General features: G+C 42.8%; 1 protein-coding gene across 5 annotated transcripts in view; it reads left to right on the top strand.

The window, feature by feature from the left end:
- The window catches only part of NDST1 (N-deacetylase and N-sulfotransferase 1), a 58,820-nt gene that overhangs the window by 32,001 nt on the left and 8,904 nt on the right, over positions 1-17,915 (top strand). For 4 of the 5 annotated variants that reach the window (XM_031953527.1, XM_031953528.1, XM_031953529.1 and 1 more), the window contains exons 6-16: positions 3,334-3,488; positions 5,360-5,545; positions 6,169-6,297; positions 7,790-7,972; positions 9,817-9,913; positions 11,399-11,522; positions 12,399-12,573; positions 12,842-13,012; positions 14,644-14,691; positions 15,938-16,047; positions 17,516-17,618. In XM_031953527.1, the coding sequence (XP_031809387.1) occupies positions 3,334-3,488; positions 5,360-5,545; positions 6,169-6,297; positions 7,790-7,972; positions 9,817-9,913; positions 11,399-11,522; positions 12,399-12,573; positions 12,842-13,012; positions 14,644-14,691; positions 15,938-16,047; positions 17,516-17,618 (1,481 nt within the window). The remainder of the gene's footprint in view (positions 1-3,333; positions 3,489-5,359; positions 5,546-6,168; positions 6,298-7,789; positions 7,973-9,816; positions 9,914-11,398; positions 11,523-12,398; positions 12,574-12,841; positions 13,013-14,643; positions 14,692-15,937; positions 16,048-17,515; positions 17,619-17,915) is intronic. The other variant, XM_031953531.1, reaches the window with a different exon arrangement.

Raw genomic sequence — 17,915 nt, forward strand, 5'->3', positions numbered from 1 at the left:
ACTTGGGGTATCATTAAACTCTCAGTACCCCAGGCAATCTGTAGGTACAGAAACAGTGCTAATCTGTTTTGATTTGTTTTTTCATGGGGGATTTCTTATATGAATAAAATTCCAGATCTAGAACAGAACAAAAAATGTAATAGAAAAAGAGTGCAGAATGATTCTACATGTATAACCTATAGCAAATAGGGAGAAGAAAGAGAGGGAGAGAATTTTGAATGTCAAAATTTGTTTTTACATGTGATTGGGAAAAAATAAAATTTTACTCAAAAAATGTTTTTAAAATAATGAAATTAAAAAAAAGAAAAAGATAAAGAGGCAGGTCTTGGAGTCAGACAGGTCTGGATTCAAGTCTGGCTTCAGATAAGTACTGATTTTGAAACCAGAAGTCACTTGACTTCTTAGTCCCTCTATCAACTCTTGAATATAAGTTGTAAAACAGTTGCTGCTCTGTATTAGTAGAAAGTAGAATATTCTACTGATTAAATTATAGCACTCCAAAGTAGGTATTTGAATAGGAATTTTTTTGGCTGATTGTGGATTATTTGGCTGAAAGAGGGAGGGAGCAAGAAATACAGATAATGAAATAAATCATTGACACTTGGGCTGTTTCACATACCTAGAAGTGTTCCTGGGGCATATATTTGACTTCATCAATGCCTATTTTGCTGACTTCCTTTGGCAGTTTGGGTAGAAAGTTGTGATAAATGCATAGAACAGACTACTGAGAGGTGATTGGATGCACTTTACTGGGGAACCTGGGGGTAGGAGCATATTTCAGGACATAATGATGCATGCTGGGAACAATTTAGTGGCAGCAGATTACAGAAAGGGACAGGGAGAAAGGTGACCTTGAGATGACAGGAATCACTCCCTTCAGAAGAAAATTGTTGGTAAAATCATCACCTTTAAGAGGCATAGGCATGAGTCATGAGGAAGAGATTGACTTACTTGGGGATGAGGGAGAGAAAGAAGAGGTCAGAGATTGGGGTTTCTGAAGATAAAGAGGGAGACATATAGGAGGGGAGGGATAGACTATCAAAAAAAAGAAAAGAATCTTAGAGTCATAGCTAATAAGATGGAGAGGGACCCTTCATCATTTTAATCCACTCTTCTTTCCAGTGTAGGAATATTCTCTTTATTTTTTTGAATAACATTTTTTCTTAATTACATGTAAAAACAATTTTTAATATTCAATTTTTAGGAATATCCTCCTTATTGTTTTTAGGGTCATCTAGTTTATGCTAGAATCCTTGCAAGATGGACAGATCACTCACTTTCTCACAAGGCAGTGGGATGGGTTCTAATTGTTAGGAAAGTCTTCTCTTATGTTGAATTAGAGAATGTACAGAGAAGGACAGCCAGAATGGGGAAGAGTGGAAAAGACTTGAAGGATGTCTTCAGCTATTTAAAGAGCTCCCTTAAAGAATGTAACATAGAAGACAGGAATTAGAGTTGTTCTCTTTGATTCCAAAGGTTGGAACCAGGAGCAGGGAGTAAAAGTTGCAAAGTGCCAAATAAAAGCTTGAAGACAGGAGAACACTTCAACAATTAGAGCTGTCCAAAAACAGAATGGGCTACTTCATGAGGGGAGGGAGTTTTCTGTTTTTGGAGGTTTGCTGGTCTGGTCTGGTGGGGATTTTTCATAACTAAGAATGCTAGTTGGTGAGGTCCCTTCTAGCTTGAAATCCTGTGATTCTGTCGACCTGCTGCTCTCTAATTTTCACCTATTATTCCTAGTTCAATCCTCTGCCGGTAATTCAGATTAAATATAATCCCTCTAAGAGAACTCTTTGAACATTTAGCAACAGTGGCCACTTTCCCCCCTTGCCAAACATCCCTATTCCGTTCCTTTTTTGATGTACTTTCCAGCACTCTCTCCACGTGGGTCCCCATCCTGGATACATCTCAGGCTGTCAGCGTTAGCATAGGATGCCTGCATCCGAATCCAACATTCCAGTTGTGGTTTGATCAAAAGCAAAGAGCAGTGTAACAATCTATCGATTGTCTTCCTTGTCTTATAAAATATACACTAATGGTTCTTTTACTGCCTCCTGAGGTGATGTGAGCTTTTTTGTTTGTTTGTCATGTCTCACGGTCGGCTTGCAGCGCTTCCCCTACTCCACTCAGTACTCAGTTGACTTTACAATGGCTCCCTTGGGAATAGGCTAGTTCTTTAGGTCCTTAAAGCAAATGTACTTCCGGATGTTGCCCCAGGATGTGTCTGCCGTCGCCAGGTGGTAGGGAAAGGTGTTGCTCTCACATTTTTAGTCTCAGGAAGCAGGGGTTCTGGTTCACACTCGGTGAATCTCTGGGCAGGACCAAGGGGGATGTTTTTGTGCCTCAGATGGGTCTGTACGTGCTGGTGCTGTTACCTTGGCAGCAGCCTCCTGGGCATGGCAGCCCACAGGGGGTCTCCAGCGGGTGTCGGGAGCTTTTTCTGGTCCCCTGCTCTCAGTTGGGATATTTATATGTGTGTGTGTGCGGGAGGGACAGGGAAAGCAGACAATCCTATTTGCAATTTCAAGAGCAGCTAGAACCTCATGAGAAAAGTGTTGGGGGAGAAGGGAAGAGAAGAACTCTTAGATCACCTTCTCAAATCAAATAGGGATGATTTGGGAGTTTTCTTTGGTCTGGCTTTGTCTTTGGCTGTTCCCTACCCTTGGAATTAGTATGGGTTATTAAAAATAGATTCTGTTCCATAAGCACTGTTATTACCCTTCTAATCCCACCTTTATTAGCAGTGACACAGTAGCTTCAATGGAAAGAATATTTGCTTTGGAGTCAGAGGACCTGGATTCAAATCCCACTTGATGCTTGTTACATGATGTGTAACCTTGAGCAATTCTCTAATGTAGTCGTAGTAGCAGCAGCAATAATAGTAGATAATATTTATATAATGCCTACTTGCCAGGCACTGTACTAAGCACTTTGAAAATATTTTCTAATTTAAGCCTCACAACAACTCTGGGAGGTAGGCACTATTACTATCTCCATTTTATAGATGAGAAAACTGAGGCAAAGTGAGGTTAAGGGGTTTACTTGCCTGGGATTATTCACCTAGTATCTAAGTCTGTATTTGAGCCTTTGAGATCCCCTTCATCTCTGAAGCTTTAATTCTGCTTTAAGTAACAAATTTATCTTTTAAAATTATATCTTCATTTACTTGAAAAATGGCAATAACTATAGCGTGTTATATCTTAATTAGCCTTTTCCCTTATTTGTGGGATTCTGCAACTCTGCCCCTTTCTCCGTTCCCATGGTCTGAACTTGACCTTGAGGCTGACTTTGCTTGGCTTTTCCCAGTGGCCTGACATGACATGACCCCCGCAGGTACAGATGCTGAGGATGATGGCGACGACCTGCTCTTGTCCTATGTGAAGGAGTTCTGGTGGTTCCCCCACATGTGGAGTCACATGCAGCCCCACCTCTTCCACAACCAGTCTGTGCTGGCTGAGCAGATGGCCCTCAACAAGAAGTTCGCTGTCGTAAGTAAGACCCCTTGTCTGGGCCGGGGGGCATCCTGATTGCCTCCTCCCCCAGCTCCCCAGCCCTTGCCCTGCTCCCACTTGGGGTCCAAACCAGCCTTGTTGGGCTAGCCTTTCTTTAGAGTTTAGCTGAAGAGGGAAGATTCACATTGAATTGGTGAGAGACGAGTTCAAGAGATCGTACAACTAGATGTTAAAATGAATGGATAGCTGGATGAGGTCTGAAGAAGGAGAGGGAAATGTGGGGGAGGTGGGGCTTGAAAAAGGGGTAAAATGTGTTCTTTTATTTTCCTACAAGGGAGAAAGAGAAAATAGGTTTGTCTTAGATTTAATAGACTGTTCATACAAATTAAGTATACAATTATAGCTGCTTATATGTAAAATATCCAAAAGAGTTTCATTATACTTTTTGCCCCCCTGTGAGTTATATATAATTAGAGGGGGAAGAGTAGCCTGGGGGGAGGCATTTTAATTTTTCATGTGTCTCTGTCCCACACCTACCAGACACTTAAGTGGCAGGACATGAGTCACCTCCTAAGCCCAGAGAGTCACACACGTCTTTTCCCCGCTGGGGACTGGTTGGACTGAGAGCCTTGAGGGCTGACTGCGTCAGGCCCAAGGGAGCCTGGGCAGGGGTGGCAGAGGATTGGTAATTGTGCCATCCCTCCCCCTCCCCTGCTTAGGCCCTTTGCTCTTCTGCCTCATTAGCCACCCATTGAAACAGACTCTTCTGTTCTCACCCTGCTTCCAGTTTTAGATGACCAATTTAAAGTAATCCCCTGGGTTTTCACTATTGCCGAATGCTGCAGCCAGAAACCTTTTCAGTCTCCTTTGGAAGCTATTTGAGATTAGTGTTGGACAAGGAGGAAAAAACAATGGGGTTCCCTAGAAACTCTAGCTCAGAGCCAGACCTAGAGTGTTCCGGCCCAAACAGGCTTTGGGCTGGAGAGAATAAGGATGGCAGAAGATGCCCAGAGCCTGAGACAGAGGTCCTCAGCATTGGTCTCTGCTAAACTCTGTGTGTGTGTGTGTGTGTGTGTGTGTGTGTGTGTGTGTAAAAATATAAATACAAAAATAAAGAAGAGGTTTGGGATTTAGCCAGCCATCAATGATGAGATCCATAAAACATTTTAAATGGCATCGTAATCATTTGGGTGGGTGAGGAACGGTACGGATGGATTGGAAAATAGAATATCAAGGATAGATTTTTGGATGGGATGTCCCTGAACTAGGACAGAGTGGCCATTTGACTCTAGCCAGTTGAGGAATTTGGAAGCTCACAGTGAGAAATTTGATCTAGGGTTTGATTGGAACCTTTTGGGAGGAAGTGATTGAAGGAGCAGATGAGGAAGGGGACTTGAGGCCTGCTAGGAGGGGAGACCTGTATGAGGCTCTTGAGATTAGGAGCTGACCTCAATCCAGATGTGAGGTAGGATGTGGAATTTGAAGGAAGTTGTGTTTGCTTCGGATTTTACGCTAAACTGGTTTTCTAGAACCCAGGAAAAAACTTCAGAAAACATTCAGAAACATTCTTTAGGAGAGGCAGAGAGGTACATCAGAAGGACTTGTGGTTCTAGAGCCAGAGCTCTGGGATTCAAATTCTGCTTTGGATGTTTACACTTGTGTGACCAGGGACAGGGCTTTTACCTTCCCTGTTCCTCAGTTTCCTCATCTGTAAAATAAAAAAGAATGGACTAGATGGCCTTTGGTGTTCCTTTTAGCTCTAGTAGTATGAGGTTATGGCTATATTCTGTCTTCTCACCCTGGGGAGAAACCTGTCACCTTCAGTGTGCAATTCAATAAAGGGGGAAACTGAGGTCTGAGGAGAGGACGTTGCTCACCACCCTGCCTCAAACCGTCCCTGTTTTTAGGAGCATGGGATCCCCACCGACATGGGCTACGCCGTGGCCCCCCATCACTCTGGCGTGTACCCAGTCCACATGCAGCTGTATGAGGCCTGGAAGCAGGTGTGGGACATCCAGGTGACCAGCACCGAGGAGTATCCCCACCTGAAGCCTGCCCGTTACCGCCGGGGCTTCATCCACAACGGGATCATGGTAGGTGAATGGGGATTGCCCGCTGCCTTCCACTTCTAGAAGGGTCAGATGTTCCCAGGGAAAGGCGATGCACAGAGAGCCGGCAGCATCTGTTCTTCACCGGTGTCCTAGAACTCGTCGGGGAATAACGAACCCCTTAGTGGGGTAGAGACAGGGTCATCCACACTTCTTGGGGCCTTTTCCTGGAGAGGATTGCGCTGTGGCACCGGCTTCTGCCACCTTGTTCCTGGGCACTGCCAATCTGTAAGAGTAGTGTGTGTGTATGTGTATATTTGTCTGTTTATAAAACATGAGCCACACTAATTTTTTTTTGCTTTAAGGAATAATTCCATAGTCCCTGAGGTGGATAATTCCATAGTCCCTTAAGTGGATAATTCCATAGTCCCTGAGGTGGATAATTCCATAGTCCCTGCCCAGTTCAGTCGGAGAACTGCCCTGTCCATTCCCCCCAGGAAAGGGGTTGCCTCCATGGGCTTGCCCTCCCCTATGGAGAGCACTCCCTGTCCCGGTCTGGAGACCTGGGGTTTTTGGTGGAATGGAAGGCGTCTAGCTGAACCGTGTCTCGAGATCTGCCCCTGCTAACCAGATGCCAGTTCCTTTTCTCCTCTCCTTCCCTCACTTAGGTCCTCCCCCGGCAGACCTGTGGCCTCTTCACCCACACCATATTCTACAATGAGTATCCCGGAGGCTCCAGCGAACTGGACAAAATCATCAATGGGGGAGAGCTCTTCCTCACTGTGCTGCTCAATCCCGTGAGTGTCGGCCTCCTCCTTCCCGTCCGTGGGCCCAGTGTGGGATGAGCAGAGTGCTGTGAACTAGAAATGGGGAAGAGTCACTACATACCTTTCAAGGCTCGCCTTGCCTTATAAAATACTGTAACTTGTATTAATATGCTATATATATTGTATATATATTATATAATTATGCATATATGAAATATATATAACTTGTATCTAATGTGCAAAAGCGCTCATACACACAGATACACATTTCACACTGATCCTTTTCCATTTAATTTGTCCAGCTATTTTACTCATTTTAACTTTGATTGAAATATACTGTTTCAGATTCTTCTCTCATGGTAGTGTATGTGCTCATACACATTACACATATTTATATGTGTATAATTGTACATATATATAAATTCACATATGTATACGCATATTTGTACATGTAAGTAAACAGGTAATGATTAGGACATGTATATGTTTATATAAAATATATGAGCCATTCATAATATTATTTGCTTTAAGAAATAATTCCATAGGCCCTGTCCAGCTGTCTTACTCATGGGATTAGCGTTGTCTTTTCTGGTATGGTGCCTAGTACACAGTAATTGTTTAATAAGTGCATGTTGACTGACTAGTAAAAGTTAGAGCTCAATGCCAACATCTCTAAGTACCATGTTCTTTAGTTATAGACTTTTCCTATATATTCCCTATTCCCTATAAAGGGAATTTTAAGGGTATAGAATTTCAAAATCTTTCATGCCATTAGAACTTAGAATTTCAGAGCTAGAATGGATTTTGAGGTCATTGGGGTTATTTTTACTATTTCTCCATGTAAAATATTAAATATGAAATTATTTAATATCAAAATAATATGTAGTAAATTTTTTAGTGTTAAAAAATTATTGCTTTATTTTTCTTCACATTTGGTTGACTTCTAACCCTTCCTTTTATACTAGAAATATTTCCTTTTACCAGCCCTTTCCTGGTAAGCACTTAAGAATTACCTAAATATATTTGATGCCCCAAAGTGGTTATTTTTAATTAGAAAAAACTGGACCTCCATATGTTGCCCAGGCTGGAAATGCCAGATACAATCGCACTCTGATTGGCACAGGAACTTAAACCTGCTTCTTTTCCAACCTGGCCTGATTTGCCCTCCTCTTGCACCCCATCAGTGCTGGATTGACAGAGAACTCTTGATGAGGATGCCTCACTTAGGGCACCTCAGAGCTCCCAGCTCAAGAGAACATCAGCCTTAGCCTTCTGAGCAGCAAGGATTAAGGGGTGAGCCTCTAGGCCTGGCTCCAGGAATGTTCTGTGCCATTTTTAGTTTGGGAAATGTTCACTAATCCAGCATCCTGACTTTAGAATTAATGGGGAGAAGACTCCCCCAAAGTCAGCCAGCTCATCGGCTGTTTGTCTTTAATACCCTCTGGCCTGTGGGGGAGTTCCTGCTGGTTCCTGCCCCCTTGCTGAGAAACGCTTCTTTAGTCTCTTTCTTTCCCTTCCCTAGATCAGCATCTTCATGACCCACCTGTCCAACTACGGCAATGATCGCCTGGGACTGTACACCTTCAAACACTTGGTGCGCTTCCTTCACTCTTGGACCAACCTGAAGCTGCAAACGCTGCCACCAGTCCAGCTGGCTCAACGATACTTTCAGATCTTTTCTGAGGAGAAGGACCCTCTGTGGCAGGTGGGGAGTGAAGCTAGGAGCCCAGGATGGGGATTGGTACCAGTGGGAAAGTTACGGGCCCAACAAGGGGCATCCCTCCCTTCCTGCCCACTATCCCCAGATGGTGCTGGAAGCCTTAGGCTTTAGGCTCATTTACCCCTTGCCAGAATGTACATTCATTGAATGAGCAGTTTTAAAGATCGGTGTGCTGGGTTTTATACAAGATACCAAGAAAAACCAGATAGTTTTCAGTTTCCTGGTACTCACAATTGGGTATTGGGGGTGAAGGGAGGAGAAAAAGTCATTGATAACCAAGCAGAGTATGAAAGGAGTGAAACAAATTAACCGCTCAAAGTTTAGCACAGGGGTTCTTAAACTGGGATCTGTGAACTTAAAAAATATGTGTGTAAGTGTGTATAAAAATGATGTATGATATATTAATGTTTTTCAGAATGTTTTTAAAGGCATAAAATAAAAGATAATGGAAACCAATTAAATTGAGTTACATATAACATATACAGGTAAATATATATAAAATATTAATATATCATATATCATTTCCCCCCCCTGAGGCAACTGGGGTTGAGTGACTTGCCCAGGGTCACACAGCTAGGACGTATTAAGTGTTTGAGACCAGATTTGAACTCAGGTCCTCCTGACTTCAGGGCTGGTGCTCTATCCACTGCCCCTCATACATTTTTTTTAAAAACATTCTGAAAGAGACTTGTAGACTTCTTTAGAATATATAGATTTAATATATTTATTATTTTGAGTGTTTTATGTAATATAAAACTCTCAATATAATTGGTTTCCATTATTTAACCATATCAGATGGCTTGCTGTCTTGGGGAGGGCCAAGGCAAGGGAGAAAAGGAAAAATTTGGAATACAAAGTTTTACAAAAATGAATGTTGAAAACTATCTTTACATGTACTTAGAAAAACAAAATACTATTGAAAAAATTTTAAAAAGAAAACATGCTAATGTATTTTATGAACTTCATCAGACTCCTAAAGGGGGTCCATGATACACAAAAAGGTTAAAAACTCTTTATGTAGAGCAAAAGTTTTTAAACTGTGCGTTTCGACCCCCTGAATATGAGGGATAATGAAATTATGATTTATTATCAGTAAATGTTTGATTTATATATCTAGTTTATATACCTCTATCCCTGGGGTTACATAAAAATTTCTCAGACAAAAAGGAGTCTTGAGTGGAAAAAGTTTAAGAAGCTGTGGTCTACAACAGGATGATTTCAGAAAGGCCTGGAGAGACTTATATAAACTGATGCTGAGTGAAATGAGCAGGACCAGGAGATCATTATATACTTCAACAACAATACTATATGATGACCAGATCTGATGGACCTGGCCATCCTCAGCAACGAGATCAACCAAATCAGTTCCAATGGAGCAGTAATGAACTGAACCAGCTATTCCCAGGGAAAGAACTCTGGGAGATGACTAAGAACCATTACATTGAATTCCCAATCCCTATATTTATGCACACCTGCATTTTTGATTTCCTTCACAAGCTAATTGTACAATATTTCAGAGTCTGATTCTTTTTGTACAGCAAAATAACGGTTTGATCATGGATACTTATTGTGTATCTAATTTATATTTTAATATATTTAACCTCTACTTGTCATCCTGCCATCTGGGGGAGGGGGTTGGGGGAAGGAGGGGAAATATTGGAACAAGAGATTTGGCAATTGTTAATGCTGTAAAGTTACCCATACATATAATCTGTAAACAAAAGGCTATTTAAAAAAAAAAGAAGAAGAAGCTGTGGTCTATAGGAACCAGGTAGAACAAAAGACTGAGTTTTGTCCCACTCCATGTTGTTTGTCTCCTTGCCTCTAAGGATCCTTGTGAAGACAAGCGGCACAAAGACATCTGGTCAAAGGAAAAAACGTGTGACCGGTTCCCCAAACTCTTAATCATTGGACCCCAAAAAACAGGTATGCTTCCCTCTGTGCCCCTGACGCCTGGCTGGGCTGGTCTCCCTGATGCTCCCCCGCTCCTTGGGACGACCATGGTAGGATGTAGGATTTCTCTGAATCTCAGTTTGGGGAATAAATCTCCATGAGCTGCCCAACCTGAGATACGATTCAAGCCACTGTAAGCAGAGCACGGAGCTGGATGCCTGTCCTTGTGGAGATTGCCATCGTAGAGAAGAAAAAGAAACTTAAATATATATAACCTGCAATATTGCATGGCAGGTGCATCAGACAAGCACAGGCCAAGTGTTTGGGAGACCCAAGGAAAATTTTTACTGAGCAGAAAGAGCAGGAAAGGCATTCTGGAGAGAGTGGTATTTGAATTGGGCTTTAGCTAAAAAAAAAACAGCCAACCAGGCGTGTTAATTGAATCAAGCATTTTTATTTTGAAATAAAAATTTTTGTCATCCTATCTCTTATCTTCTTTATAGATTACAAAAAGAAAATGCCTTGTGTCAGTTGATGCAGCCTGGCCATTGTTGGGTTTTTAAATTCCTAGTCCTTCTAGCCTTAAGTGGGAAAAGGAAATCCCCACAGTCTGAGGCGATATGTGAGCCTAGCCCCTGAAGCAGGAAATCAATTGGCTTGTTCAGGGGACATTTTCTCTGGGCTGTAGAGTTTGGGGAGGTGAGTCATTTGAAGCCAGAATGGAAAATATAATGTGCCAGATTACTGAGACATTTGAATACCAAGGGGAGATAATTGAGTTTTACTTGGGAGACAGCTGGAACCACTGAAGATTTTTGAGACTAGATAATTGCTGGGATGTCTCCTAATTCCTGTTTCTTGGTGGTAAAAGGAAGGAACTCTGCTCTGGGACAAAACTTTTGGGGATATTTGGTGCCTTCTCTGGCTAATAGCCTGTTCTCAGTGTGCTGTTTCTTCTCAAGCTTTCCTTCCAGCATGATTCAGACCCCTCCATGTAGCCATGAGAACAAGTATATAGACATATAGTAAGAAACTAGAAGCATTTATTTAGTTGTGGGGTATTTACCCTGGGATTTGTGATCTTGTTTTTTGCTTTAAAATTTTTTTTGGATAATTATATTGCAAAACAATTGGTTTCCTTTGTAATCCTATGTAATCATACATATCCTAAAATAAAATATATAGGTTTACAAAGGAAACCAAGTGTTTTGCAATATAATTATCTATTTTAAAAAAAATTTTAGGCATTTAAAAGCATTATTTTGAGAAAGCATTCATATACTTCACCAGGTTCCCAAAGGGGTCCATGATACAAAAAACCCCAAAAGACCCATATTCTAGACTACTCTATTTGCAAGCATGAGGAAACAGATCTAGAGAGAAGTGTTTTGGTCCGTATCATACAGCTAAGTTAATGTCAGAGTGGGAACAAGAACATTAGTCCTGTAACCCCTAGAACTCTCCCTTCAGTGGGCTGTTTCTGAGGTCCCGGGACCCTCCCCCTCTCCTGTCTTGCAGGCACTACAGCCCTGTATCTGTTCCTGGGCATGCACCCGGACCTGAGCAGTAACTACCCAAGCCCAGAGACCTTTGAAGAGATTCAGTTTTTCAATGGCCAAAACTACCACAAAGGCATAGACTGGTGAGTAGGGCTTTCCATCCTTGTTGGCCAGCTTGGGGTGTGGGATCGGAAGCTCTGTGTTGGGGTCAGGAAGCATCTGGAAGCTGTTTACACACTGATGGAGTTCCTGTTGTAGAAGAAGAGGGAGCAGAGTTCAGGCAAACTGCGCAGAGACTGGGGGCCCCGTCCCCCAAAGGCCAAGGTGATGGCATCCGGCTCTCAGGAGCTGGAACCATAACAGCTAGAGAACATGATGCTTGAAACTCATTCTTGAGCCAGTGTCGTAATTAAGTGCACATTCTTTCCCCAAGTGCTTATTTCTGACGCCTTCCAAGTATTTTGTTTGGTTAGTATCTGTGGGGCAAGGAGAGGAGTGGAAACCTCCATGACAAGAGAAGTCACTTATCAGTCAGTGTTACAATTGAGAGATGACCTTGGGTCTTTTGTGTGGCTCCAGCCAGGTCTTATTGAGAGAGATTTCTTTCTTTTTTTGTTTTATTAAAGTTTTTTATTTACAAAACATGTGCACGGGTAATTTTTCAACATCGACCCTTGCAAAGACTTCTGTTCCCACTTTTCCCCTCCTTCCCCCACCCTTGAGGGAGGTTTCTTAAGTTCTTTATCATTTATTGCTTGACCTGTCTCCCAGTTGCTTTCGGACAGAGGGGTGGGTAATGTCCCATCCCTCAGGTCGGTGGTGAGAGAGCTTGAACATATAAAATTCTTAAAACCCCATCACTCCAACCTTCCCTCAAAGGAATGGTGGGAAGTGGAGGCAGGGAAGGCCACCAAGTGCCCAGCATGGGAGAAACCCGTTCTGGGGAAAGCCCTGGGGCCACCCGCCCTCACGGACCCGGTGCCTCTGGTCCTGCTCATTCTCTCTCCGGCCCTGAACAGGTACATGGAGTTCTTCCCCATCCCCTCCAACACCACCTCTGACTTCTACTTTGAGAAAAGCGCCAACTACTTCGACTCCGAGGTGGCTCCCCAGCGGGCCGCGGCCTTGCTGCCCAAGGCCAAAGTCCTCACCATTCTCATAGACCCTGCGGACCGAGCCTACTCTTGGTACCAGGTGAGCCGCTGGGGGGTCGGCTCTGTGACTGGGGGCCAGGTAGCGCTTCCCCCGAGGCGAGCTGTGGATGGGGGACGCTGCTACTTCCCCTGGCTGCGCTTGCCTCGGTTTGGGTGGGAAGGAGAACTTCCTGCCTCCTCTTCACCTTCTGGGCTTCCTCTCCCCAGAAGAAAGAAGCTCTGGCTGCGCTTGGGGTGCAGCTGGCAGGGCACTGGGGTTCTGGGGGGAGGAGTGGGCGCTGCTCACCGAGCCTCTTGCTCCCCCACAGCATCAGCGAGCCCATGATGACCCCGTTGCCCTGAAGTACACCTTCCATGAAGTGATCACGGCCGGGTCGAACGCCTCCCCGAAGCTGCGGGCACTTCAGAACCGCTGCCTAGTTCCTGGCTGGTACGCCACCCACATCGAGCACTGGCTTAGCGCTTACCACGCCAACCAGGTACCCGCCTCCCTCTCCCCCCCCCCCGGACTCCGGCACAGTAGGGGCTGGGGTTGGGTTTTACATGGGAGAAGTGATTCAGATAGAGATACCAGGACACAATTGACAATATTTCCTCTTTATGGGTCACTGTGTCTCCACCAATGGGGATTTTTATCTTTGGATCTTAAAAGCCTTTTGATTTCTTATTGAAAGGGAGCCCCAGATCACAGGGAAAAGGGGCTGATTTTGGAAGTATTTGAGCATTATTATTTTTTCCTTTGACTTTCCCAATAGACATTTGAAATTCATTGTATCCAAAACAGGATCCATTGTCTTTCCTCCTAAACCCTCCCCCTTCCCTATGCCTGTAGAGGAAAGGCAATACCATCCTCCCAAAATTTACAGTCTTGGAGTTGTTCGGGATGCACCCCGTCCTAGTCATCCTGTGGCCAAGATGTGCCGATTTTATTTTTGCAACTTGTTTTGAATCTGTCCCCTTCTCTTCTCTGATCCTGCCACCACTTTAGTGAGACCCCCTTATGACTGGATTCCTGCAATAAGGCGCTGATGGTCTGCCTGCCTCCACCCTTTCCTCTATCCAGTCTGTTCTTCATTCAGCCCCTAAAGTGATTTACCTAAAATCCAGGTCTAAGTATGGAACCCCCTCCACACAGACTCAATACAATGGCTCCCTATGATTCCCGACTAAAATCTCACCTTTAACAGGAAGTCTTTCCTCTTTTAATTATTGCTTTATCATTCCTGTATGTAGCTTATTTTATATGTTTGTTTGCATGTTGTTTCCCCTATTAGATTGTGAGCTTCTTAAGGGCAGGTGCTGTCTTTTATATCTCAGTGCCCAATACACAGTAGGCACTTAATAATTGTTTATTGATTGATAGCCCAGCATCACACTGCCCACAATGAGCTAATGGCTCTGAAGTATACACTAAGGAGGAATTACTTGCTAAGAAGTTGGCCCTTAATCGTCAGCTGAGATTATTAGGGACCAGAGCTTTATAGAATGGGCCATACTGCGAAGCACAGAATAATTCACAAGAGAGGGGGAAGGAAAGGTAAACTTCACTCTTTTGCCAATATAGCCAGCTCTACTGAGCTTTCGCTTCTTTTTGAAATGCTTATTTCTCCAATAAAGAAAGCTAGTTAGCATAGAGTTGTGGGCTGGATCTGAAGTCAGCAATATCTGAATTCAAATCCAGCCACAGATACTCCCTAACTGTGTGACCTTAATTGCAGATTTTACTATAAAACAGGGATCATTAAAACACCTACCTCCTAAGATTGCTGTGAGGATCAAATGACATAATATTTGTAAACTTCTTAGCACGGTACCTAGTACTATGTACTACATCCTACACATAGTAGGTACTTAATAAAAGCTTGTCCCTGTCACTTATTACTCTGATTTTCTTCCTTTTGTTTTCCCCAACCCCTGTATCACATTTGTACTTGTGCCAACATTTTCATTTACATGAGTGTATTTCCCTCAAAGAAGGTTGTTAGTCAGCCCTCGGGGGTGCCTCTGGTACCCTGCTAAGGTATCAGCTTCCATCAAATGTTTCATAGCTGTACATAAAAATACAAGAAGCTACCAGCTCATTGTGTGACGTTGGTTGTTCCTCTCTAAGGGACTGGACTCCTGGCTGAAAAATGTTTCTTATCCTGAACAAGCAAAGGTATGAATTCACCTGTGTCTGCTTTCCTAAAACTTCTGCAGGACACACAGCCATCTCAACTTTCTCATTAGTCTAGAATTAGAGAATCATTTTGCTTCAGAGTTGAAAAGGAAATCTAATCCAGTTTGTATCTTATCTGTAATCCCCAGGCCTAGGAGATAATGTGCTAGCCTTGGAATCAGGAATACTTGGGATGAGATCTTGCTTCAGATATTTAATAGCAAGTCAATTAACCTTAAGTTTCTCCATCTGTAAAATGAGGGGGTTGGACTTGATGGCTTCCAAAATCTCTTTCAGCTCTAAATAATAGCTAGAGCTTTTTAAGGTTTACAAAACACTCTACAAAAGTCATTTTCTTCTTAACAACCCTGGGAGATAGGTATTATTATTTCTGTTTACAGCCAAAGAAACTGAGACAAAGAGCTTAAATGATTTGTCCAGGGTCACATAGTATCTCAGGTCTTCCTGACTCCAGGCTTTGTGCTTTATCCACTGTGCCTCATTTGATATGGGCCAATGACCTTTATAGAATTTCTGTAATTTCTTTCCAAGTTGTCAAGTCTTGCCACTTAAGAAATAAGCAAAATATAGCTTAGCCCTTTTTTACGTGATAGCCCTCCCCCAGACCCCAGACATTTGGGGTTAAGTGACTTGCCCAGGGTCACACAGCTAGGAAGTGTTAAATGTCTGAGACCAGATTTGAACTCAGGTCCTCGTGACTTCAGGGCTGGTGCTCTATCCACTGCACCACCTAGCTGCCCTGCCCTCCAAATTTTTAAAGATAGCTTTTATGTTCCTCATAAGTCTTTTCTTACACCAAATATTTATTCTTTGTTCCCTCAGCTAAAACTCCAATTACATAATTGCATGGAGATCCTCTCTTATCTTGGTCTCCTTCCTCTGTGAAGTTGGGAAGGGCCCTAGTTATTTTGTTTTGTTTTTTTAATTAAAAAAAATTATTTTCAGTTCCAATTCTTTCCCCCTTTCTGCCCTCTCCTCCAGCCAATTGAGAAGGCAAGAAAGGTAATACCCATTATTCATATGAAATCATATTTCTACATTAGCTAGAATGGTCTGTTTGAAGGAGAGTCCATTTGGGGGAAAGTTAGCTGCCCCTGTCTCATTTTGAGGATTTGCAGCCAGTACCCTTTTCACTGCCACAACTGGTCACACTGGAAGATTATGGGGTAGGGAGGGAGCAGGGATGAGACTGGGCCATACAAGATTCCCCTTACTACTCTTTCAGATCCTGGTGTTGGATGGCAAACTGCTCCGAACCGAACCGGCCAAAGTGATGGACACTGTGCAGAAGTTCCTTGGGGTGACCAACATTATTGATTACCATAAAACTCTGGTGTGAGTGTTGTCCTAACCCCAAAGCCCAAGGACCTTTCTGAGCTGCCTTCCCATTTGCTGTGCTTCCATGTCAGAAGCACATCCCCAAGCTCTGAGCCGGAGTAACTGGATCCCACTGGCCTTTTTAGGATAGGCAGTGTCCCTTGTGTGCCACGATGTATAGCTGTTTCCATGGCAGGAACATCAACATTCAGAAACAAATAAACATAATGCCCTAGTGATGGATAAATCCAAAGATCCTAGCTAACAGAGTAAAAGCTCACTATTTGGCAAAGATTGCTAGGATAAATTGGAATCAGTCTGGCAGAAACTAGGTATAAGCCAACATCTCATACCATATACCAAGGGAAGCTCTTCTGTGGGAGCCTGTGAATAGAAGAAAGACTCGCATCACATCTGGTTTTATATTTTCTAGGGGTCATCTCTCCTCTTTATGTGAATTGTTGAATGTAGTAAAGCAACTTGGAGAAAACCCAGGAGTCGGAGCCAGAGAATTTGGATTTTAGTTGTACCACTGACTCGCTTTGGGACTTTTAGTCAGTTACTTCTCTCTGGGCTTCGGATTCTGTATCTGTAAAATGAGAGGACATGGGGATGTGATTCCTTCACATGTTCTTTCAGTTCTGATGTTCTTTGATCCAAGGTCTCTTCAGCTTCTTTTGAGAAAAAGTACCATTTGTTTTTATATCCCTTTTATTTCTCAATGTATCATTTCCTTTTTCCCAATGCAGAGTGCTATCTTTTTTGACAAAGATTAAAAAAGAGGTGTGGGTGTGGGTGGGGATGGGAAAAGCAGTTTAACAAAACTAACCAATTGATAAAGTCTGGTGGTCCATTCAATGTTCTACATCCATAGTCACCCCATCTCTGCAAATATCCCATCAGTTTTTAAAAAAGAAAAATCTACCTTTGTAGTTGGGTTATGGTCAATCTAAAACTTATCAGTTTTTCTTCCCTTTTTGGTGTAAATGTTCCTGTTTTCCCCTTTTAGTAATCATTATTATGGTGCACATTTGGTGCTCATTCTTTTCTATGCAGCTTTGACCCATACCTAAAGATGTTATAATTCCTAAGGCTTCCAGATACACTATTATCTTCTCGCCTAAGGCTACGATAATAGCTACTCGCATTTCAAAGTTAACAGAGGATTTCCTTACAACCCTAGGGGGTTAGTAGTACAACAGTTCCCATTTGATACATATGGAAACCAAAACCCAGAGAAGTGAAATACTTTGCCTAAGATTCATAATTAGTATGTCTCAGACCCAGAACTTGACCCCTGGCCTTTTTACTTCCAAGTCCAGCACTTATCCCATAACATCATGCACTGATCCTGGTTTGTCTCTATAGTTTTAAGTTCTTTGCCTATCTCTAAGTGACTAGGTTTGAATTGCACTCTATATAAGAAAATGTCTGTTTCATTGGGGAGATACGTTGAATGGAGCTAATTTATTCTCTGTCTCTACAGGTATGATGCAAAGAAAGGATTCTGGTGTCAGCTGCTTGAAGGAGGGAAAACCAAGTGCTTGGGCAAAAGCAAAGGCAGGAAGTACCCAGAAATGGATTTGGATGTGAGTAGCTGGAACTGCTTCTTTGTCCCAAATTGCCTGATGTGAAGAGTAGGATGGTTAGGTTAATTCAGATCCTAGGGACTTTTAGGTTTTCTGAAACAAAAAGTTTCTTGAATTTTATTGGAATTTCTTGGAGGCCAGAAATAATTATACAGAAATACATAAACTTTTTATGCCTCCAACATACCCTGTGCTCTCCTGCCTCTGGGCTTTCTGTGATGCTATTCTTCATGCCTCAGATGTCCTCCCTTTACCCCTTTGCCTTTAGAATTCTTACTCATCTGTTGAAGTCCAGTT

Source organism: Sarcophilus harrisii, chromosome 2 (genome assembly GCF_902635505.1).
Source record: "Sarcophilus harrisii chromosome 2, mSarHar1.11, whole genome shotgun sequence".
NCBI lineage: Eukaryota > Metazoa > Chordata > Mammalia > Dasyuromorphia > Dasyuridae > Sarcophilus > Sarcophilus harrisii.